The following is a 24473-nucleotide window of genomic DNA, read 5'->3' as shown; positions in this document are numbered from 1 at the left end:
ACAGGACAGAATATGAGAATAATCCAGCACCAGACAGTGTGGATTGAAGAGGATACCTGAACCAGTTTACTGTCAAGAAGGCTGTGTCATCACAGACCTCCACTGAACCAACAGGTAAGAATAGGTCTCGACATAATTATGTAGCTATGGGCATAGCTACATAATTATGTAGCTATGAGCATCCCGCCTGTGGCTTTTTGGCACTCTGGCAGGACAGGTGCAGCTTGCAGTAGGTTTGAAGCTCACATTTTCTTGGGACCAAAGACTTCAGAGGCAGTTAAACTAATCTGAAGATGAATTGACTTTGAATCTCAAGGCAAAGCTGAATAATTTTAATGACACATAGTTGGAGTAATTCCCTAACACATGGCTACACTAAGTATTTGCAGATGATGAAGAAAATTTGCAAAGAGAAAATGAAAAGTTCAAAGCAAGTGGGGAGAAGCAAGATCTTTTCTGCTGAATTGTGCTTTCTGTCATCACCAAAATGACAATGTTGCACTCGCTATCCATTTGTTACTGAGAAGGGTCTCAAGTTCTCAATTTTTAAACCTCTATTAGTACTGAAAGGTGGTGCTACACATCAGAAATAGTCTGTTCTTTTTCTGTAGTCAAAAGAACATACTGGATCATATTTCATGTATCTTTAGCATATCCCTTGGGCTACAGTGTTGGACAGCTAAAATATGAAGATGATGATACAAGATTATGATATCTGCCAGGATCATCCTTTAAATTTAAACATCATTTTTATGTGATGAAGTGTAATCTTGCACCTGTAATGACCAACCAGCAGGGCATTATGTCTTTTGTTCAAAGTCGCATTGTGTCCAGAAAAGGAGATTCACTATCCTGAAGGTGACTGTAATGACACAGAAGTGGAAAAAAAGCTCTAATTTTAGCAACAATGAAAACCATTATTGATAGATATCCCTCTTTTCTCTTCAGTTGCACCCTGAAACCAGATGCACATATTGTAATTATAAAAATATCAGCTCTCGGTTCATTGCGGATGTGGAAACGTAATGCAGTAGGCCTGGAAAAGGTAAGAATTTGTATGTTAGCTTATGTTTTTGTTAGGTTATGTTATTAATTTGATTGTTCATTGTTTGAATGTACTTCAGAGCATATTCCTTCCTTATTTTGGTAACTCACATTCTCCAGTGAATGTCTGTTATTTTCAACTTTATGACTTCCTAAGTGTATCTCTCTGAATACATAGCTTGTCATCAGTATGCACTGACCAGACAGTTAGCTGTCATACCCTCGATTAGAGAAGAGCACGCTCCTATTGTCAGTAGACCTCTTTAATCTAGCAAGTTCATTGTTTTACTGTTTGTAAAAGTGATAACAATAAACTTTCAGAGGCGTCTCGAAATAAGTGTTCTGAAATAAATGTAAAGTACTTCAAAGATGAAAATACAGGGAAATTACAATGAACACAGGTGCTACAAGGTCAGCTGGTCAAAAATACTCTAGTGCATTTGCTATGGTCTGGTTAAAAGCTTATGAGTGGAACAAGTCAAAAAGGTGTTCAATGGGTAGACCACATAGATGCTGTTGATTTGTGAATGTGACGACAGACAATACTAATTCGAGGATTAGGTGAAAGCAAGCAGGGAAAACCTGGTTTTCATTTTGATTTTATTTTATGATGCACATCCATATTCATTTAGTTCAAACCCACACTACTTCTGTCGAGTTTACTTACAGTTCAAAGTGAAACATTGTTAGACTAGCCATTGTCATTATACTCATAAATTATTGGTCTCAGCTGCAACCAAAGAGGGCACTATTAAAAAAAAAAAGTCTTTGCAAGCTTTGAAAAGATCATGCTTACTTTTAGACAGTCAGGTAGGTCTAGATGCGCTACTTAAAATGATTTATTTAAGTCTATGGGAGCTTTATTACGTAGTCTAGAAACAGGACATAATATTTAAACATTATAGTAAATTACTTCAGCAGTAAATACTGCTTGAATAGAAATAGGAATGATTTCTTTATCTTGGCATCTATTATAGGGAACTGAACTGGATGGCTTAGAATTTCATCATGTAGATCTGTTGTAGTTAAAGCCAGATAATATTATGTTGTGAATAAAAGAAGGGCCAGGTGGAATTCAAGGAAGGAAAAGGGAAAAGTGTGTGTAAAGTTGCCACCCTATTCTTTTTCTTAAACATATGTGCAATGTTTACTAATGGAAGAAATTTCAGCCTGACTTTTAACATTTCCTCTTATAAGCATGTGTGGGCCTGGAAAGGAAATGGCGCATGTGTGCAAGTAGAGGGATATGCAATTATTCTTCATTCTTTGACATCTTCATGTCTTTGACAATTATAGAAGTGAGTGGTATTGGAGTTCTTAAATCACTGACATGCCACACATGCTTTTTGGTTTGTTTTGTTGTTAGTCTGGTTTTTATGCCATGCAGGTATGCAGTGTAACATTGCTCCATCGGCTTTGCATGCTCATATTGTCTTTGTGTATTTGGAGTACTGCCACTGGCTCTCTGTGTTCATACCATCCATGTATGTTTAGTTATTTCATGCTTCTGCGGGATTAGAAATATGACAAATTCTTAGACTTGTCTGGCTTTCAACTTGCAGCTGCCTCTGCTTGTAGAATCTGATGGGGATTCCTTCTCCCTTTAGTTGTTTCAACAGCGTTAAAAAGGCATAAACTGGGAATGATTGAGGAGAAGGCCAGAGATTCCACAGCACAATAAGGAACGCACAGCCAGAAAACCAGCTCAGTGCATTCTTCCCTGCAGGAAGGCACAATGCCAGTTACTCCCCAGTGCCAGAACAACTTTACTGAGGAAATGGGTGTGAGTAAGATAGGCTAGCTGAGGCTAAGCTAGCTTCGTTCTTATGCCAAGTGTATCTCAACAAAAACAGAAAGTCTGTGAGTGCTCATGACTTGCCTACTGCTTGCCCCCTGTGGTCCCTGTACAGCTGGCATGGATGGGAAAAAGAAGCAGGGCAGGAACAATAATAGGTCCAGTTTCCAAGGCTTTTGAGACAGCTGTTAGAAGGAAAGAATCTTGCAAGGATGTGGATACCCACTGGTGCTGGTGTTTGGTGAAAACTAAGAAATGAGGGGAGGAAGAATGAAAAAATGACGTCAATGACAGTGAAGTGGGGAGGTCAGAGAAAGGTGGTGGGAAAGACAGTAAGGGATAGAACACAAAAAGTTTTGTTAGATCTTCAAATATTTTTTTTTTCATTGCAATTAGCTGTTCTTATTTCCATGCAAATGTTAAATGACTTTTTTTTTTTTTTTTTTTAATTATATAATGAAATAACATGCATTGTATACAGTGCTATTATTGTCTGCAGAAAACCCTACATTTCTAAAATTCTGGTACTATCATGTTTCTATTTTTGCTTTCAATATTTTTCTTATTTCTGTGAAAGCTTCCTGATTCAACTTTGTTCATTAAGAATTTCTTGTATTTCATGTACAAGTCATTCTAATCAGCTTTTTAATTACAGTTAGAGCAGGTTATTTACAGAACCCCTTACTTCTGTAAACAAGTCCCTGGAGGGAAAAATAAGAGGGGAAAAAAAAAAAAAAAAAGGGCGATTAGCTTTAAATAAAAATGAAAAAAAAAAAAAAAAAAAGCTATACCTCACAGAAAACAGAGATGAACTGGAAAGGACTATCTGGGGTCAGAGGCCAAACCTTGAAATGATCTGAAATTGAATTAGTTACACCACAGCTATTTGATTATTATTATCATTAATAATAATAAAAATAATGAAGGAATTGATGTTCTAACTTTCTGAATTCTTGTAGTCAGTCTATTGCTTCATCTAGATCATGTTTATCACAGTTATGTTAAACTGATATTATTTTTCCAATAGAGCTGTGAATATGAAAAATAGGGCAGTATCACTGTATCTTTTAAAAATTCCAGAATATTAATATATATTTTTTTGTAATTTTTCAAGTCATCTGTGATTGCTTTCTGTGAATTTTGTTCTTGTCTCAGATTCTGAAGTATCCACGATGATGATCTACCCACAGAATATTGAAAGAGGTCCTTGAACAAGGAAACCCTTTTAAGTGGCATCATCTGACCAAAAATGTCCTGGAAGGAGCCTGTATCTGAAGACAGTTCTTGGCTTCCATTAGGAATCACAAGATGTGAGTCTCTTGTGAATAGTAGAAACAAATTGGACTGTGGACAGTGTTCTGTGGAATATATGACCACAAAGCCTTCCGGGAAACCTAGCCAAGTGCACTTTTGAGCTCTGTTAAATGCATATATTTGGCTCATATTCAAAGTTAACTAAATGAAATATGATTATTTGTGTTCCTAGCTTTTCACTGACATTTAAAGAATTAAGTCCGTTGGCATTTGGGATTATTAAAATAGGCACAAAATAGATAATGCTACCTTTTTTTCCTTGGAGTCCAGCATAGCCAACAATGCTTTTAGTATCATATGCATCATAGTGGTTAAAAAGCATTTGACAGGTATTTCTGTTCACTCTAATCTACTTTTTGTAACATTGAAAGACTGTTGCTCACTAATAATTCAATATTTTGTTTTCTTATATATTTATATGTGAAGCTATTGTATTTACAATGGACTGCTACAACACAAAGGAATAGTCTGTGACTATTCTTTGAAAGGAAAAGTGCTGATACCCACCGGTTTTACTGCACCGTGTCAAAGATATCACCAATTTAGCAGTGATCCATAGCCAATGCACCGAAGACCTTCAGAATAACTTCCTCTACTACAGTCACATGCATCAGATTTAATTTGCAAATATCAAGGTAAGGAGCTAAGCAAATATGTATTTCTATTCCAGTTTATTTTCTACCTTAATAATTTGTGCAGTTGATATTTCCTTATATATATATATATTTGCTGTATAACTTCGGGTTTCACTCCTAAATCCTGCCCTGAATGTCGGCCATAGGCCTACTGAGAACTTCAAACCATTTCTCTACATACTAAACATGTTCTTTTAGGACACAGGGAAAGACAGACTATAAAGAGGAAAGACACACTAGGCAGCAGGCAGCTTGCATTCTTGGTCAACTCTACCTTCAGCAGAGGTAAAAAAAAACCTGCACTTACCCCTAATGCTCGATTTAACCAGACAATGTGTTCATAAAACATACCCTAGATGTTTGGATTTTTCTGTATTTGTATTGTTAAATTTGGCTAATATATAAACTTTATGTAGAGCTTAGGGGCATGGTTCAGTGGTAGTCTTGGCAGTGCTAGGTTAAAGGTTGGACTAGATGATCTTAGAGGTCTTTTCCAACCTAAATGATTCTATGATTCCATGTGAGTTAGCATTAATCAAAAGGTATTTTTTCCCTTTGTAATAGTTTACATTTAGAAAGTTGTGAGTTTGATGGGATTTGCACTTTGGAATTATCAGTAGAAAGTAGAGTTGCAAATATCTTTACAATTTAGCGTGCACATTGTTATTTTGGAAATTGATAATTATATAATAATATATTAAATTATTAATACATTTATATTAAAATGGTTTAATATAAAAATAATCATATATGTTATTTGTCTCAAATGAAGCATGAACTTCATGTGTATCAATTTAAACTCTTCATTTAGTCAGTCTGTTTCATTAAAAATATATATCTGTGGGATGGTAGATAATCATTCTAATTATAACCAGGAGGCTGTCAGCTCTGAACTTCCAGACAGGCTCTTGTTACTGTGCAGAGCCCAGCTCCTGAAAAGAGAATGGTAGCAGTGTATAAGTATGAAGTGACAGAGGAAAAAACTTTAGCTTTTTTTCATGGATTATTATTTATAGGAGTAGAGTATGTATAACTAGAACTCTTGCTTAGGCTTTTTCATGAAACTGGAAAAAGGTAAAACAAAATTTTTTCCTTTTTTTTTTTTTTTTGTTTGTTGTGTGTCTAGACTGGTGTTTGCTTATGTGTTAAATGTATTTTGTGTGTTACTGCTACTGCAATATAAGTAATTACCCTGCTGTTCCTGAAGTGCATAACTTTCTATAGTTATTGCTGCTGGCATAGTATAATAGCTCAAATTGTAGCACTGTATAATCTGCATTGTGGCCTTTAGCAGCCAGATGCCTGCAGCCTGTGTCACTACATCCACCTGCTTTCCCACCATCCACCACTTGCTTATTCTAGGTTCTAGAATGGATTTGGACATGAAGTATTCAAAGTGTTGCACTAAGCAAAACATTTTGTAATAGAGTTTTGCATTTTGAACGTTGTAGCTGCAGTATTAAGGAGAAGCACCAATTGATAGAGATCACTAAGCCATTCCCCTTTGCTGGAACAAATAGATACAGAAGAGTATTAGTGAATCTGTAATAATATCTACTGGTGGACATTCAGTCCTCATCAAAAGCGTTCTATGTAATAACCTAGAATTACAGGTTCCTGCTCAAATGTCAGGAATGGGAACTGGGAGATTGGACATTATTACCACATTGTAAAATATTGGTATCATGTAAACAATAGTATTAAGACCCAGAATTAAGAGCCTTGTGTGTATAAATACACCTTGGCTTAATTGGGCACTTTTTTTTACCTCAAGTTATGGCTTTTGCTCAGGTTTCCTTTTATAAAGGTGTTGAAATGAGATTTCAGAGCCAAGTTGTTTTAAAGCTGCAGGAAAACAAAAAACAATTCCTTCCTTTTCCTTAGCCCACTACCATGCATCCTTTTTGGACAACCAACTGCAGTAAGTCTTCTGTCTCACTTGAAGCAAATAGGTGCACAGCTTTTTCTTTTTAGATTTTTTTTTGTTTGCTTTTATATATACTGCTTTTTCTCTTACCGAGAAATAAACAGAGCAAGGTTAAACAATTGAGTGAGTCCAATACAGCCTTACCTACTTGATGTTCCACAGTGTTTAGACTTTTTTTTTTTCCATTCAGCTCTAAATATGTTTACCGTTCTATTCTTTCTTTGCCACTTAAAAACACCAGCCCATATATCCCTAGTCCATTAAAATAATAATTATAATAGTTGTTTTTACTACTGTTTTAGCACTTCTTCGCTCTCACACTTTGTCCCCCCCCCCCCCCCCAAAAAAAAAAAAGTGGAAAAAAATTAACTTTTTTCCTAGAACTGAGTAACCCAATGTGTTGCTATTTATGATAATAACACAGAAAGCAGGCTGAAAATGCCGAGCTGTTGCTGGTCTTGAACATCTTATGAAGGTGTGTAAGTACATATATATATTCACAGGAGACAGCAGAATATAGCAGACAGAACCTTGGTAGCACATCGGAAGCTTCCAAATATTTGAGATCTTCCATCATTCAGTGTCCTAAGTACAATGTTAATCCATCAACTGGACACAACCTAAGACCCAAAATGGGCACTGGTTAAACCACTTAGCTAAGCCATCTTTCAGCTTTTCCATGTGTACAACAAAAGACTGAATTTTAACCACTATTTGTAAACAGTTTGGAGAGCTTTTCTTAAAACTAGCAAACAAGAACAACAAAACAAGCAAAAAAAACAGAAACGCATGCACACAAAAAAATTCTAAATGCTGGTATATTTAGTGGCACTTAAGAGTATATAATCTGTATATGTTCTCTCTCTATAGCACTTAATTGCAATTAGAGCATATAATATATATATAAGCTGTTTCTGCAACTTATAATTCTATCAGAATAATTGAAGTAGCTAAAACTGAAACAATGAATATTGTATCACAGCTCAACAGAAATGAAATTTAATTATCAAGTCAGGTAAGATTTCTAACCTTATTTCAGTTGCATTATATTACCTTCCACTTGAAAACAAGTTAAGGGTGAGGGGGTCATTGTAACTCATGCAGCAAAGGCCTTAATTAATCAACTATAAATTAACAAGTGTTCTTTTCTCAGTTTCTTTTTCTGCCATCTTAGCTTTTAATCTTCTAGTGTCACAAGGAAACTTTAAACAGTCATCATTAAGTGCCCATTTGTAAATAATATCTCTGAAATGAGGATGTTCAGGCTAAGGGTAATAACATTGAACTCCTTTTCCTGGCAATAGCCAAGAACCAAAATGCTTATTACCCCATATAAGACTTAAAAATTCTAGGTGAGGATTTCTTATATACCTTTTAACAGAAGTCTGCTGAAGGAGAGATGTTTCCTGGCACTTGAGCTCTAAGCCATACCTTCAGTTCACCTAGACACAAAGCTTAGGAGCAGCATTGAGAAACAAAAAAAAAATGATAGAAACAGTTTGTGTTACTCTAAAGTTATTGCACAGATTTTTTTTTAAGAGCCATGGTAGAAACTCACTCAAGTAGGTATATAAATATGTACATTTTTGAAGCAGTATGTTTCACTTTAGGACAAGGTAAGTTGTCTGGCTCTAAATTTAACAGAATTTACTCAAGGAGATGCTTAAAGAACACCCACCTTCCCAGTTTCTGATGAGTGAGTTAACCAGGATTACTGTAGATTTCACTTGAAAATAGATGGCTAAATTTCACATCTTGTCACCGTAGGTAGAAGCATACTTAACTTGGTTAACTTTTATAAAACTCAGACCTGCAGCAGTGTGTACAGAGACAGTTGGCCCAGTGTCACTGCAGTTATTTCACTTCCTCACTAGAGCTTCTACGCCCACAGTTCAGAGGCTTGTGCCTATGCTGAGGTACAACTTCAGTATATTCAAAAACCGCAATGCTACAGATTTAAAACATGTATGTGCTTAATACTATTGTGCAGATTCCATCAAGCATATCTGAAGGAAATCAAGCAAACAAAAAACTAACCACAACCAGAAAATCTCACTCATTCTTTCTGTGACTGTGCTTCTTACTTGTCTTGCTCGAACGAAACAGGTTCTGCACAGCTAAGTGATTTGGAGCCGTTGTGGTTGGGGTCTGGTTGAGAGCCAAGTTGAGAGAAACTCAATCTAGGATGATGGAATGAAAAAGATGCATTTACTTTAGCCTCTGCTGTGCTGCCAGCTTATGATGGAACAGAACAGTTGGTTTCTTAACTAATTATCAATAACTTAGTAATGAAAGGCAGATTCAAAAGACAAATAAATAGGAATAAGAAGCAATTTAGTTAAAAAAAAAAAATGCAGTCATTTTGTAGCCATCTGTGCAAGCTTCCTCCAGAATTGCAACACTTTTCTATGCATTAAAAACTTAAATATTAAATAAACACTTAGATACTCAATAATTATTAATAACTCTGTAATGACTTTTTCTCCCTGGTTAATAACAGACAGTTAAGACATTTGTGAAATCGTAGGTTGGATCGGCTTTGTTATTGCCAAATTACAATACAAGAGATCTGAATAAACGTAGTAATATTTTATTGATCACAAACATAATACTTTCAGTAATTAAAATGCATGACTCATATGAACAAAGTGAAAATAAAGCACAACCAAAAAATAACTTCACATTTTTTTCCATTTCATTCTTAGTGTAAGCAATAAATACAACGCTATAGCTTCTATTAATCTTATTTACACAGTACAATACTTGAATGTTGCCTGGTTTCCAGCCCAAATGTTTCATGACATAAAAAATAGTATGTGTTGCAGCATTTCTATGGCCAAATACTCTAGTAGATCATCACAATGTGAAAAAATACAAAGCATTGTTGATAACATTAAAAAACAAAACAAAAAACTGAGGAGACTTTGCACTGGAACTTATATCTGTGCATTTTACTAACTGAAGGCAGTAGCATTAAAAATAGACTTTCCAGTCATACAAAACTAAGATGCCAGAATTACAGATACCTGATATAATATAAGCATTTCTGTAGCCCCCTTCAGACTGACACAATAAATCCTCACTAAATAGCAACAACAAAAAAAGAGCCAATAATAATAGATGAATGCATGTTCAATGGAATCTCACAGCCCCTCCAAACTGGAGATTGCTTTCATCCCAGAGAATACAGATAGTGACTACAATATTCCACAACGTAGAAAATAAGCCATAAGAAATATCAGTATAAGGATTTGATTTTAATTTATAGTGATAAAAGACCAAAAAAAGAAAAAAAGAAAAAAAAAAAAACAACAGACCCTGCTCTTGGCTGTCTAGGAACTGAAAAAGGTCAGATAAAAATCACCTATTTAGTCTTCCTATTTTCCAGTGCAAAACAGGACATAGGTTAGTTTAATCTCACGAGGAGCAGGGACTGTAGCTCTCCCTCCACAGACATGAACATTTTCTTGCATGTCCAGTTGAATGTATTTCTTTTGAAAAAGCGTTCCTAGAAGTATGCTATGACCGTACGCAGAAGCAGGACCATTTCTGTGCAAAAAACAAACTCCTCCTCCTGCAAATTACCATTACAAGTTTCTCTGACAGGGGACAGGCAGCTATGAGCATCTAGTACTTTGTATAAAATGACACAACTTCTTAGGCTATTAAATTTGAAGTGCCTAGCTGAGAGATAAAGTGAGTTATAAATCTAATACCATATCACATTCTCAGCTGTTACTTGTTTTAATTATAACAACCCACCAGGTATCATTGAAACAATTGTCTGATAATATGCCATAAAGGGTTCTGAAGCACTTTTAAATGGACAGGTATCTGTGTGGGCTTTGATTCTCAGCTGGTACCCATTGACTCTGAATGTGGAATTCATGACAGATTTGTACCAGTTGATGATCTGGTCCTCCCCGAGCTATACCAAAGACACTATATGAGACAAGGGATTTTCTGCACCACTAGTACTTTGAGAACATTGCACAGATTTTTAAGTAACACTACATAGATCAGCAAGCAGAGTAGTAATCTCTAATCACGTTATAACAGATGCCATCACTGTATTCTTATAAGAGATTGTGACATCTGATTGTGACATTTCATGCTGCTCTTTAGTATAGCATCCAACTGATTTTCACTACGAAACAGCCTTCCAGAAGAGAAATCTTGATTTTAACAGCTTAGCAAAAATTCTATGTTATGAAACTACAATATTAACAAAATGCTTTCTAAATTCAAACCCGAGACGTAACTGTAAAAAAAAACAAAAAACAAAAAAACAAAAAACAAAACAAAAAAAACAAAACAAAACAAAACAAAACAAAAAACACTAGGGAAAGGTGCAAGTGGCATGAATTTACTGCATCCTCCTAGTGTTCTCCTTCTAAATATAAAACATTGAAAGCCTTATGAAGTCACAAACTAATAAACACTGTGACAGCAAATTAATTAAATGCTAACGAAGGTTACAGAAAGGCTACTGACAAAAACATTTAAATGTTAAAATCAAGTTCTTCATATACAAACCTAAGTACGTAAAACTAAAGTGGTCTCAGAAAGAACCGTCTTTAAGTTTGTTGACTTGCTTACCAGATGTGCGTCAGCATTACAATAATCTATCAACTCCAGTATCCACTTTTCCTCTTCTTCCCCTACTTTTTGAAGTAGGCTTATCTGCAAAATAAACTATTAAAACCTTTTTCTACTTCTGAGCTTTTTAGTAAGACTTTTATAAATTCACCTTTTACCATCCTCTCATTCTTTAGCAATTTTGTCATTTCTCTAAAGAAAAATGTTATTTCTTTAAAGCATAAAGATTTTCAAAAACGTAGATTGCTATAGACACATTTTCTCAAGACCTTCCCATCAACCTCCGCAGTTTTCAATGAGGCCTTTATCTACCAATAGAACCAAAAGAAACAACTTTTAAATCCTGTTCAAGCACTCCCAAAATAATATTCTCAATCCATAATGTTTTTGAAGCTTTGTAAGAATACGCTTATATTGGATTTTTCCAAATAATGAAATATATATGTTAATAACATTAATTTGCTTGATTAATCTGAATTCTGCTATGCTGGCTTTAAAGGTAGTATACCATTTGCACTGCATTCCGTCCTTCATACTTTTCTGAGACAAAACAAGCCACACGATTAATTAAAAATGTTGCCCCCAAAACAAAGGAATAAATTGTTAAGCATATGGCCATGGAAATACCTGAAAGTAAAACAAAAGAAACAACATGACAACAACAAAATCAGTATGTGATCTCTTTCCAGCTGAGTAAATTGCTTAAGCACTCAGCGAAGTTCCATCAGCCTGAATTAGTGTCAGGATGGTATAGGTACAGGTATTCAGGTTACTACTTTTCTTTCTGGCAGTAAGGCCTCATTGATCTGTTCTGCAGTAAAGCTGCTAAGAAACTTTGACAAACTTGAAGAGGAGGAGACACTTCTGTGTATGTGAAAGCACTTTAAATAAAATGCTTCAAAGCTAGCTGTAAATCATTACATTGCAATACAGAAGTAAGTAGAATCTAAAACTTGCACTGGCATGTCTAATGCTTCATTTAAAATAGTGTCAAAATCAAATCTAACTGGCTCAGCATCAATATCTTTGAGTCTGTTATCTTAGGCTACCCTTTTTTTTTTTTTTGGACAGTCAAACGCTAGACACAAAATTAAACTGGACAATCTGCTGTAATTATTGCACCTATGTTAACCATTTTCCTTTTTTCAGTTTTAGGTTGAATTAAGACAGTACAGTATGTTATTTACACCCTAAGTTTCTATAGGCAAATGAAGTGGTTTCAGTACAACACAGTCTTTATACAATCTTCCAAGAAAGTAAGAAATCCTTCATTGATTCCCTTTATACAAAAAATTGCCAACTCTGTCTACACAGTAGAAACTAAAGAGGCAAAGTTTGTATCCTTACATAAATGCACATACAGATAGATAGATGTATGGATGTCCATACTATATAGATACAACGAAACACAAACATATGTATATATACATGTGAAAAATGTGTTGGTTTTGTTTGCAGGAGAAAAACATATCCCAAGTTAGGAAAAATCTTCTGGCCATGAAGTCATTAAATCAAACTTCAAGTTCACGAACTACGAGGGTGAACACTTCTGGCATCAGCCAAGTCTTTGGCAATCAACCATACAGCTTCTCAGTTTTTAAAACAACACTCTCCATGTCATGATAGCTCTTCCCATTTAAATGTTCACTGGTGCAGTCATGATTGTAGCCATAGCCTTGAACATCACTGATTGATGAAACAGTGTAGGAAGCAGTGCGCATAGCATCTGAGTGGCTGAAGCTGTGCTCAAATTGGATTTTGTACTGGTTCCAGTGTCTTCTCAAAACAGCTTGGACCTGTGATAGAAAACAAAAACAAAAGCACATAAAACACTTGGAAAGATACCATTAGGCTTCATTCTTTGATGAGTGAGTGTCATAATAAATGTCTCGGTAACTTAGGTAGTAAGGCTTAATACTCCTGGAAATTGGGGTACCTACAAGTGATAGGTCACACGAGATGTTCTGAAAGAATTTAAATTTCAATAGGCATAATTCTTTTTGCTTTTCACATCAAATTTGCCAGCTTATAGGAGGAGCAGCTACAACAAAATTTTCTGCTTTGTCCTCTCTGGTCTAAAGTCTAATGTCAACAGATAAGATTTACAGGTAAAAAGGTCATTTCTATTCATTCTTACATTCAACAGAACACATCCTTAGCAACTCTAAATTCTTATATGATCGTCTTATACCATCTGCTATGGTTCTTCCACAAAAAACCAAACCAAAACAAAACAAAAACGTTGTTGTTTTCTTACCACAATTTAATGAAATGACTAGAAAGACAATTTCCTGAACTCTGTATTTCTACCAGAGTTAAAAATAACACTGGTAAATAGCTAAAGGCCCCAGTTTGTCACTGAAAGGATGTTATGTTTATCATGGGCTTCCTCTCCTATAACATGGTTAAACACCTGCACATATTTGATTGATGAAGTGTTACATTAATGAAATTCACATGGAATTATTTTTTCAGGGAAGATGCCAAGTAAAGAATGCTAAGAATGCCAATAACTATTGTTTTTTCAAAAGGTGTTTGTTGTTGTTGTTGTTGTTTTTAAAGAACCATCTCTTCAAAAATTGCTCAGAGATCCGGACTATTTTATTTCCTCTTCACACAAACTATTTGCCCAATAACCAGTGACTCTGGAAATCCCTTCTGCATCAACTAGCAAAGGACTGACTTTCTAGATGCCCACATTTATCCAGCAATGCACCCCCAATCACTGGTCTCATTCAAAGTCATAACCTTCACTCACATCAATCAATCGGTGCATATCAGTAAGTTTCCATTTGTTCTTTTTTGCATGGTAAATTACCTCAGTAAGACCAGTACAGAAAAGACCCTGGGCTTTCTTTTATTGCAGAAAGATGCTGGCTCTACTGGTTGGCCTTTTGGCCAGTGTCCAAGATAGCCTGCAAGCCATCACTTGAACAGAGTTTGGCTCCTGATATTTGCCATAGAAAACATCAAAAGGTATAGTAGCAGTTGGGAAAAGCTACAATTTAGTTTAAAAAGAAATGATTGCTTTTGGCATTTTTAACTGCTAATAACCCCGCTGGAACACCATTTTCCCATTGTCACTCAAAGTGTCGATTCCAGTATCAGCATTCACCTTCACACCACAGCCTTGCTGCAGAACAGCATGTAAGTGTTAACACTGATGCCTCTCATTTTGTACAGGATATAATGAGGTGTTGCTATGATAGATGCTGATAGAGCAGCACCTTGTACACAACAGCAAAGCTATGGTATCAGGCTAAGTTAACGCATTGCTATGACAGCAACAGATTATAATGGCAACAAAATATATGCCATATGTCTTCAGGCTCACATGCCAGAAGCAGTATTATTTAATAGACCAAGGAAAACTTGTTTTTGCGCAGTTTTTCCTAAGTACAGTGCCATTCTCCCCATGGATTTCCTTACTAATTGTTGGTTATGAAGTAATAGATCCCCTCTAGAACGAGGGTAATGGAGAAAAAAAAAAAAAAGAAAATAACCCCAAACAGGTCAGTATTGGTCACTGAAGCAACGCAACCAGAAGTAAAACCGGTTTAACCAGCATAAATTTCCCCTATATAAAGCAAGTGGACACATACACATTTAACTGACAAAGACAAGGCCTAGAGTATAAACATTTGGTTCAAGTGTCTGAATCCACCGTTTAACATTATCCTGCCCACATTGTTCAAGCTGTGGAGGAGCTCATCTTTTACACTGATCAGCCAATGGTGAGTGTAGGATACTGAATTAGTGGAATGACTAGAGTTTGCTTTTGCAGAAGAGAACAATGTAAAAAATACCTTATGAGTTTGTAGCAGTGGAAAATTAACATATGAAGCAAATCTTTTTTACTAAACATACTGTACTTTAAAATTTAGGTTTCAACTTGTTTGAGGAGTAAAATAGCCTGAAAAGATCCAAGAGGATTAAAATGCAGAGCTGAGCAGTGGACAATATTGTTTCATAGAAACTCTAGAGATGGAGTATTTTTTCCCTATTTTGCATTGGAGCAGAAAAACTTCTGACTGATTTTTTCTAATTTTTTTTTTAGAAGGAATTTGGAAGTATAGAATTTAGAAGGGAAAGAGTGTGTAAAATATTTGGGCTGAATGTGGGAAATTGGTAAAATCACATCCAGAATATCTAGTGATTTGTTCTGCTTTGATTCAAATATATAAGCTGGGACTTGAACCTGGATCAACTTTACCATAAAACCAGATCAAAAACACTGGCCCAGGTCCTATAAACTTTGAAAAAAAAATATCTCTCTTCATCTTTTCTGCTTCCTTTGCAAAACAAATAAAATAAAATATAATATATAAGGACACTCATACGTTTATTGGAAAAAAAATAAAATCACAAAACCACATGGAAATTTCATTGCAATTCAGTCAGCTTCAATTTGAAGAGGAAGAGTGGGAAGCATGACCTACTTGAATCAATTCTTTTATGAGCCAAATACTTAACCCGTAAGTAAATATTACTGTCCATTATATAAGCACACAACATCTGAGAAAAGAAACTAAGGGTTCAATCCTATGACAACATCTGGTTACTCCCACACATCTGCTCACAGCCATAGACTGCAACTTCACTAAATGTAGAACAAATGAACAAACAGATGTGTAGGGATAAGTGGAAGATTGTAATCATTCCTCTGCCAGAAGTGTTGGAAAAGTAAAAGTTTCTTTTTTTTTTTTTTTTTTTTTTTTTTGTGTGGGATGTTTTTGTTCATTTATTTTTGTTTCCTTTTGTGAGCAAGAGCTACATTAATGACCAATTTTATCCATTTAGCCTTTCTACCACTTTTATCTCTGACAGTAAGGCCCTGTGCACTTGAGAGTATAAGGCTTGGGTGCTAGGACCTTGATCTGTTCAAGTTAACAGCAAAGCTTGTTAGCTACAAGAAGTATCAGTTCCATAAACTAATGAAATGTGATGCAGTTCTTTGACATAAGAACAAAGAAGTCTGGTTTTGGAATTGGCTGATGATGGTTCTTCAAAATTGCACTTCTTATTCAACAAAAAATTTTGATCCAAGCACAACGACATATTAAATTCTGATTTTGGAACTATATTTTTCAGCTATGCTATATCCTTAATTACTGAAACAAAAACAAAATATATAAAAATACAAAAGTATACATATATAAAAATAAAAAAACGGTTACTCTACCTCTCCATTAAAAAAGCAGAAAATTGTAGCCACCAGTAGACCCTGTAAAATAAAAAGATTCTGTTTTATTTCACATGCACATACTTTTTTTTTTTTTTTTTCCAGTTTCAGATAATTAGATGTTCCTGATAAAGTTCCAATATAGATAGCAAAGAAAGTGTAGTACGAATCTAAAATCTGTGAATCATTTTTAAAACTACCTTATTAAAAAGTAGTGGGCCTCCTGACTACCATGGTACATATCTTTCTTTTAAAGAAAAGAAAATTCAGTGTATTGAGAAAGTTGAAGTAATTTATAGAAATATTGCATAAAGGTCTTTAAAAAGTAAAATAACAGGATCATCGCTCTTTTATTTGCTTCACATGCCAACACCTTCCTAGCTCAAGTGGGCAAAAACTATTTAATATTTCCTACCTGGTAATGCATAAGGATGTGCATCACGTAGTCATAGACTTCCTCAGCGATCCGGCCTTCTGGTCGCCATGGAAACAGCACAAATTCAATGCCAAGCAGGGGGACTAGAATCAGGGTAGCTCTCACTGCTTTCATGTACAGGTTGGATTCTGCCTTGTGGGTGTCTTTCAGCTTCGTTATGAGAACGCGGACAATATTCAACAGGAAGAAGAGATTCACCTGTTGGAAAAGAAAATGACACTAAAGAGACTCTGCAAATAATCCCCCCACTATTTTGTGATACTGAAAACCAGACAACTCAAAAAGAACATACAGTGCATAGAGAGCATTCTGATTATATAGTAAGAACAAGTTAAAATTTGCTGAAAACATCTTAAGAGGATGAGATTGGGCTCTGATGTATAATGCCAAATTCCATTCCTCTAAAGTATTAAGCAAATATCCATCCAGATAGCTGTTGATCTTCCACTGTTAACAGACCCTATACCTTTCTCTTTGCTGTTACAATAACAGTAAAAAGTTGAAAGATGCTTGTAACAGATTTAAATTTAAAAAACAGAATGGCAGTAGCTGTTTTATAAAAACAACGCATAGAAATCAACTGCTGGCCATGATTTCTGCACAAGCAGCACCCTATGGAAGACCACAGGTCCAAGCCAATGTCTCTAGAGGTGTGATCTCTAGTATGTACGATATTTTTTATATTGCTTTCAGCTATTTTAATGCCCGTGTAGGAGATTTATTTATTTATTTATTTATTTATTTAATTTATTTATTTAGTAAAAAAATATTTATTTATTTAAATTTATTTATTTTTAAAAGAGTTTCTGGGAGAAGGTAAGCACTGCATGCGGATATCACTACAGCATCTGTAATGGTCATAGTCTGACTGAAACTAGCCCATAAAAAATCAATGACTTTATAGTAATAATGTTTCATATATGCAACTATAGCACAGGTTTCTACAATCGAGGTCCTGCAAAAATCTGACCCTCAGTGGTTTAAAATCTATTATTCTTTGCCTATTTAGATCGCAGTAACCAGTTAGATTTGTTTTACAACCTTGATTATGAAGACTAAAAAAGCTTCATCATTGCTGTGATTTTATTTAAAAAATCATTAACTTACAGTTCCTTCTGTCCTAAAACTCTCATTTATTTTTACAGTTCAAAACAGAAACCTAAACCAAAAAGCAAAAGTACTACACTCTCTTATCATTTCCGTGTAAAATAACCCCCCCCACACACACTACAGCCTAATGATGTGAATAACCAGAGCAACAGCAACAGTAGGGATGATTACACTGTTTTCCACTATCATGAAATAATGGCAACCCCTTAGAGAAGCTAGAGCTAGAAGAGCCCTTAAAAGCACAGCCAGCCCAAGCACCTTGCCCAGGGGCACAAGAGGCCAGGCAATGCTGTACAGGGAACCCACTATGGAAGGCAGAGAGCTAGAGTCTGGGCCTTTTATCTCTTCTTCCAGATAACTGTCTTTCACTGTCAACAATTATCTAGAGAGAAAAGGAGAGGCAGAGTAGGGAAGAAGACAGCAAAAAGACAGACGAGTCCCTTCTAAAATAACTAGGAGTTCATTGTCTAGGAAGAGGCCTCTGTCCCTCCATAGGACAAGTGCGAACAGGGAAGCCATTTCAGACCATGTGTGTCACCATGTCCTCCACAACCCTGGCAGAGTTCTTGGCATGTCAATTAAGGTTTTCACAATAAACAACTGTGTATTGTTACGGCAACATGGCCCTTGACAGATATGTTATGTTATTTATATTCTACTTACTTGCTATTTAAATCATTTTAACAGGAAATTGTTTTACATAGGAAACTACTGCACGAATTTCTTCTGGAAGCTTCCAACTACCTTTTGGCTTTGTATAAGCAACCAAGGTCTCCTGGTTCTCTGTCAAGGGATTTATTTAGATTTTATGCAGCCCATGATCCTCATCCAACTTCCTATAGCACACACAGACAATAAGTCCTTCCTCCATTTCTAAATTTAGTCCTTCTCACTTAAATTATTAACTCAGCAACTCTCTCTCTCAATTTTCACCCTTGTATGTTGGTAGCATGGCCAATTCCTATAATCCTGTCCTTGAATGTTGAGTGAAGATGAACGTTGCAGCAGCTATGAGTAAAACACCACCTGGTAAATTTACAAAATGATGAAATGCACAGAAATTTTTTCATTGTTCCACTTACTCACCGAAGCCAAAAAGCACAAAAATAAACATAGCCAGTGTTTGCAAGAAGATATTCGGACAAGCAGAAAAGATGAATGAGGCAAAGCAGAGGACAGACTTGAGAAGAGAAGCATAAGTATTAGAGTAAGTATGTAGCACTAATTTTTGATGAGTAGGTACTCATCAAAATCTGTGATGACTTTTGTGACTTCTGTCACAAAAACAGTGAGATCAGGATGAACCAAATTCTTACTGAAGTGATGAAAATGGGTCTTGATTTTAGCAAGGTAGCGAGTAGATTTTTACATTTAAGCAAACATAGGCCTGTGCAACTACTTGTGTATATATTATCATCAAATTGACTGTGATGGTTGTTTGTAAAGTCCCAAAGAAGTACTGGTGTGCCAGCTGCAGACAAACACACAGAATAATACTGGCAGCTTCATAGTGACTGGGAAATTGAACCAGGCAAAGGAACAAAAATGGAAACAAAGGCAGAGAAGGCAATCCTAGATGAAATGTTAAAACCTTCACTAGGAACTTAGCTGAATTTAGGTTCTGCCTTCAGAGCTGTGAATTTAGCTGAGCTTATAAGTCAATATGTTCTGCCACACTCAATCTACTCTTTCAGTAACACCAATGCAAACTAGAACACTAGTGCACTGGCATATCTGAAGCCTACACTGAAAACTGCCTCCACTCGGATCAACACTTGGCTAGTGTAATAACCAACATCACCCTCTACTGTTTCATTCTTACACTGTTTCTTTAGTTGTGGTTGCTTAGGCAAACATTAGCAATTAAAAGCGTTAACTGAAGACAACTCCAATCAAAATGCAACTTGGGTCTGCTCCTGTTTGCAGTTTCTTTGGCAGGGATCTGGCCACAGTTATGCAAAAGCAAGGACCAGCAGAGTTGTTGCTAACATCGTGCAATGTAGTATTTTCAGTGATGTACAAAAGTTACAGGCCTAATACCCAATGGTTTCTGCCAATTCCTCCTGGCATCCCCTTGACAATCTTCTTCGTGCTCTTTGAGATCTTGCTTCTGCAAATAGAAACAGTGTCTTTTCCCTTGTTATCTAATTTGCAGTTTAATAGTGTTACTTAAATTTCTACTAAAGCAGGTCATGCTTCGTAAAGTGTGAAAATTGTATCTGGCAAGCAAGCTGCTTAAGCAAATGAGGGTTCTGTTCACCAAGTCTGAACACATGCATTTCATCTTCTGTCTTTATCCCTGGCTTGTTTTTTCTGAATTGACATATTAATTTTTGTGATCAAAAAGGAAAGGAATTCCTTTAAGGTATTTTCATTTCACACACATCACAGTCAAGACGTATAGTTGAGTCTAACCTTCATTACTCCTTCATGGTTTTTACATAAATTTACTGATTGTATTGAGGTGAGAAAAATGTAAGAGAAACACTTTCAGTCAGCTCACAAGAAATATAGGAATATCAAAGGCATACATATTTGTAAATTGCAAAGAGAATGGACACAGATTCTATCAAAACCAAGCAAGTATAGAAGATTATTATGCCTCCAATAAAATCAGAAGATATTCTTAGTGTTGCCTTGAGCGGAAAGAAGACTTAACAGTTTGGAAGTCATTCCATGGATTTGAAATCAGTGGGAGTCTTGCCACTATTTTTAGTGTGATTTTGTGGAGGCCACTGCTGGGAAGAAGAAAATGATCTTATATCCTAAAATGAGGCCACTTCATGAACAATGCTATAGTTCTCATAATACATTTTTTTTTCTGTTATTGTTTAAGCAAGCTCTAACTAAGATAAATTATATCTCAGCTTTAAAGAGCTTTACTTAAGTGATATATCCGTGGAGACACTTGGACAAAGGAAGTAATGTCCCACAAGGCAGTGGAGAACAGCATGTATTTGCTGGGTAAAACACGGTGCTACTGAAGTGAGCAAAAAGTCCTTTCACTTTCTGTGCAAACAAGATTTCATCTTTTGTGCAAATTAGAGAGAAGAAAAATAGAAAGGATTTATAATTGGTTTCAAGTTTATACTAGTTAACCTGTCTTTATAATAACATATATGGCTGACCTGACTAACAGGACAAGGGATTATCAGTAGTTAGTAACACACCAAGGATCTCAGCCTGCTTCTGGCTTCTCATGCAGAGGACCTCATGTGTGTCATAGTATCAACACCATCTTCGAAATATATGTTCACCAGCTAATTTCACTGTAAATGAAACTGCAGGTTAAAAGAACTGCAGGATTTATAAAATGGTCTTCAGAAAGAATTCTGTATGTGCAGAATGCCCTCTACAAGTATTTATTAACAGTTTTAACAGAAAAGGAAGTTCACACAGACTGGAAACCAAATTGTTTCCAAAATTGTTTCCTTAATCTTTTCTTTCTTACTGAATTTTCTTACATAAACTGAAAAGCATAAAGAGAGCCAGTAGACATGCATATAATACCTTTGCCAGATCTGCTTGAAGTTTCTGTTAAGATAAGTATGTCCATATTAGTGTTTTCTTTTATAATGCACCTATGTAGAAATAAACTATTGACTGTATTTCATAGGTTACATTCAGTCCTATAGTGACTGAAGTACAATATTTACTTATATACAAGTGGTGTCTTCAGTTACTTATTTAGAATGTACTGTCTTCAGTGTCAAAGATCTGTGTAATAGCTCCTTAATAAGGTCAAGATTTCCATATCTTTTGTGTCCAAGATACCTGCTGCGTTGAGTCCTGAGAATGAGTCATTGTTAGCTTTAGGCTATTACCAATTTATAAGACCACCAAGAACAATTAAAAAAAAAATAAAGCAAGAAAAACAAATTATCTTAAAAATGCCTACCAATAGAGCAGCACAAATAGGGCCATGGATGATGTACAGCAGATGAGTATCAGAGCTGATCCAACAGCTAGAGAAAACAAACAGGGAAAGTAAAAACATTTGGTATTTTGTTACTTGTTCTATTCCTTTTTCTTTTCCTTAAAGAAACTGTAACTGCTTTGCAAAGCTGTTTGAGATACTACTTACTTGTCATTATAATACAAAGTTCTAGCAACAGCATGTATGCAGGCAGGGATCAGTGGAAAACCTGTGAAGAGAAAACAGTATTTTCTTCATATGTAAACCTACATAATAAGTAACTAGCTAAGCAAACATGCATCTCTTGCAGCAATCTTCTATATTTTCATCTCATCCAAATTATATACAATCACAGAGTAAATAAAGTAACATCAATTCAGTCTCTGCTTTCCCAGATTTCTTCCAGAGGAGTGTATAAAACCTTATTCCCACTGTTTTATCGGGAAATCCATACCATTGTACAGATAGAAAAGGCAAATCAAATTATAACTATTCAGAATGTAACAATCAATCTTTATTAACACATTTTTTTCAGACTGCAGTCCACAGTAATGCTAAATACTAAGTAATACTAAAAATATCAGTATATTTTTATATATAACCAGCTTTGTCTGTTGTGGGACAGCTGACAATACTGGTACCATGTCATGTTACAGATGAATGTGCCAATGCAATGAAGTACGAGTTCCACTTGCAATTTGTGAATATGCTGTTGTGCATTACCTGAAATCACCACATCTGGCTTGTTAGTTTTAATACTGACATTACTTGAGATCTTTAGCTACTGCTATTCTGTATTTGCTTAGTGAACAATACAGGTCAAATGGAACTGCTGGAAAAATAAATCCTTGGTGATCTCTAACTCAGTTTTGACCCTCCACCCTAGACGTGGCCAGACTTCTCTGAAAACAAACATTCGTTCCTGAATAAACATCTTCAAGATGAGGAACAATGAATAATTACTTCTTAATGTCTTTTTTATAATAGGAGACTATTTTCTCTACACAAAGGAGGAGTCGCTTCCTGACTCCAGTAATGCATAATCTCTCTTTCAGCAAAGATAGAGGTACATACAACTTCCTACGTTAATATTTCTATGCCTGTTAAAACACCACAGACAAAGAAGAGGGGTGTGTCATCATTATTCAAAGCTGCCAGTGCAGAGAAGCAACAGGACAGCTGTTCAAATTCTCATGAAAGGAGTAAAAGATAACATTGGCCTGACAATACAGAATGTGAAATTGCATACCCCAGCCAAGAAGGTAATACCACATCAAGTGCTGTTTCTCAGCAAAAACAGCCACCACAATAAGAGTATGCAGGTAAACGCCTTCACACAGCATCCAGAAGTAGTTGCACCCCATTAGGTACAGGTAGATGAACTGTGACACTTTGCAGCTAATCTGCAGAAAAAGCAGAGTACAACATAATTCACAAATTGCAGCAATCTCACAGATTTAATTTGCAAAATGGAGAAAATACTGCTTGAGTCAAATATTCATATTTAGTTTCACTATTTTCACTTTTCACTTTTTTCACTATGCTTACATCTTTTTTTTTTATTTTTATGGAATTAAATTTCCATACTTCATGGTGACCAAGTTAGTAACTGTGTCTGTATTCTTATTAAAGCTGACATGAGAACTCTGAGTTTCTCCAGCATAATGGCAGAGAGCAGTAATGATATTTCTCTTTATTGTAAATATTGGCATAACTGACCATTCCAATCAAATGGGGGTCTTTAAATTATTGAATGGTAACTACATGAGAAAATGGACTTTGTTGAAGCTAATTCCCCTTTGGTTATACCAGTCATGCCATAGCAAATGATTTACATGTTGAAAACACTTCAAAAGATCCCAATTTCAACCTAGTCATAACTGAACTTAGGGCCATGGGACAACTCATACGGTAGGTTCTAATAACAAGCTTTCTTGTTGGCATATATCTGTATTCAAAATATCCTCAGATATTCTTCAATTGAAATGGTTGTAGCTTATTGTGAAGAATAAAATGTGAGGTTGTTAAAAAGAAGTTATAACTTGCTCTTTTAGACACAACATGCCTTCTTTTTTTCTTCTGACATTGCTCCGTTTGAGTGATTGATCTCGTTATGGCACTTAGCTTAAACCAAACACAATATTGCTTTACCACGTTCTACTACCTAATTCACTTACTGATGATTATTAGCAGCTATCTCAGGCATATTATCCAGAATTTTTATGAGCTTTTGAAAGGTTAAAGAGAATTTATCTTTTTACTTGATTCCAACAGCTTCTGGATTTTTGCCCTAACTTTCACAGAATTTAAATTTATCTTCCAGGTCCAAATAAAAATAAAGCCATAGTTAGGGATTTGTTTGTTTATGTATTTGATTTTCAGGCTCTTCCGTTGCTATAACTCCTAGCCTTTTGGGACAGGCTACTGATTCACGCTTAACCCAGTATTATCAGGAAATGAGAGAGAGACAAATCAGACCCTAAGGGTTGGATTTTTTAGTCTTCTTTAGTGTCAG

The 24473-nt window shown here is 35.5% G+C and overlaps 1 protein-coding gene across 2 annotated transcripts in view; it reads right to left on the bottom strand.

Moving 5' to 3' along the window:
* Positions 1–11421: 11421 nt before the first annotated feature.
* CALCRL (calcitonin receptor like receptor) overlaps positions 11422–24473 on the bottom strand; it is a 59668-nt gene continuing 46616 nt past the window's right edge. For both annotated transcript variants that reach the window (XM_082763308.1, XM_082763309.1), the window contains 6 exons: positions 23208–23361; positions 22127–22187; positions 21941–22007; positions 16912–17130; positions 16497–16538; positions 11422–13110 (listed from right to left, as the gene is read on the bottom strand). In XM_082763308.1, the coding sequence (XP_082619434.1) occupies positions 12889–13110; positions 16497–16538; positions 16912–17130; positions 21941–22007; positions 22127–22187; positions 23208–23361 (765 nt within the window). In that variant the 3' untranslated portion in view covers positions 11422–12888. The remainder of the gene's footprint in view (positions 13111–16496; positions 16539–16911; positions 17131–21940; positions 22008–22126; positions 22188–23207; positions 23362–24473) is intronic.

Source organism: Aythya marila, assembly GCF_965140915.1.
Source record: "Aythya marila genome assembly, chromosome: 6".
Taxonomy (NCBI): Eukaryota; Metazoa; Chordata; class Aves; order Anseriformes; family Anatidae; genus Aythya; species Aythya marila.
The sequence above is the reverse complement of the archived record's forward strand: the minus strand, read 5'-3'. Positions and strand labels throughout refer to the sequence as shown.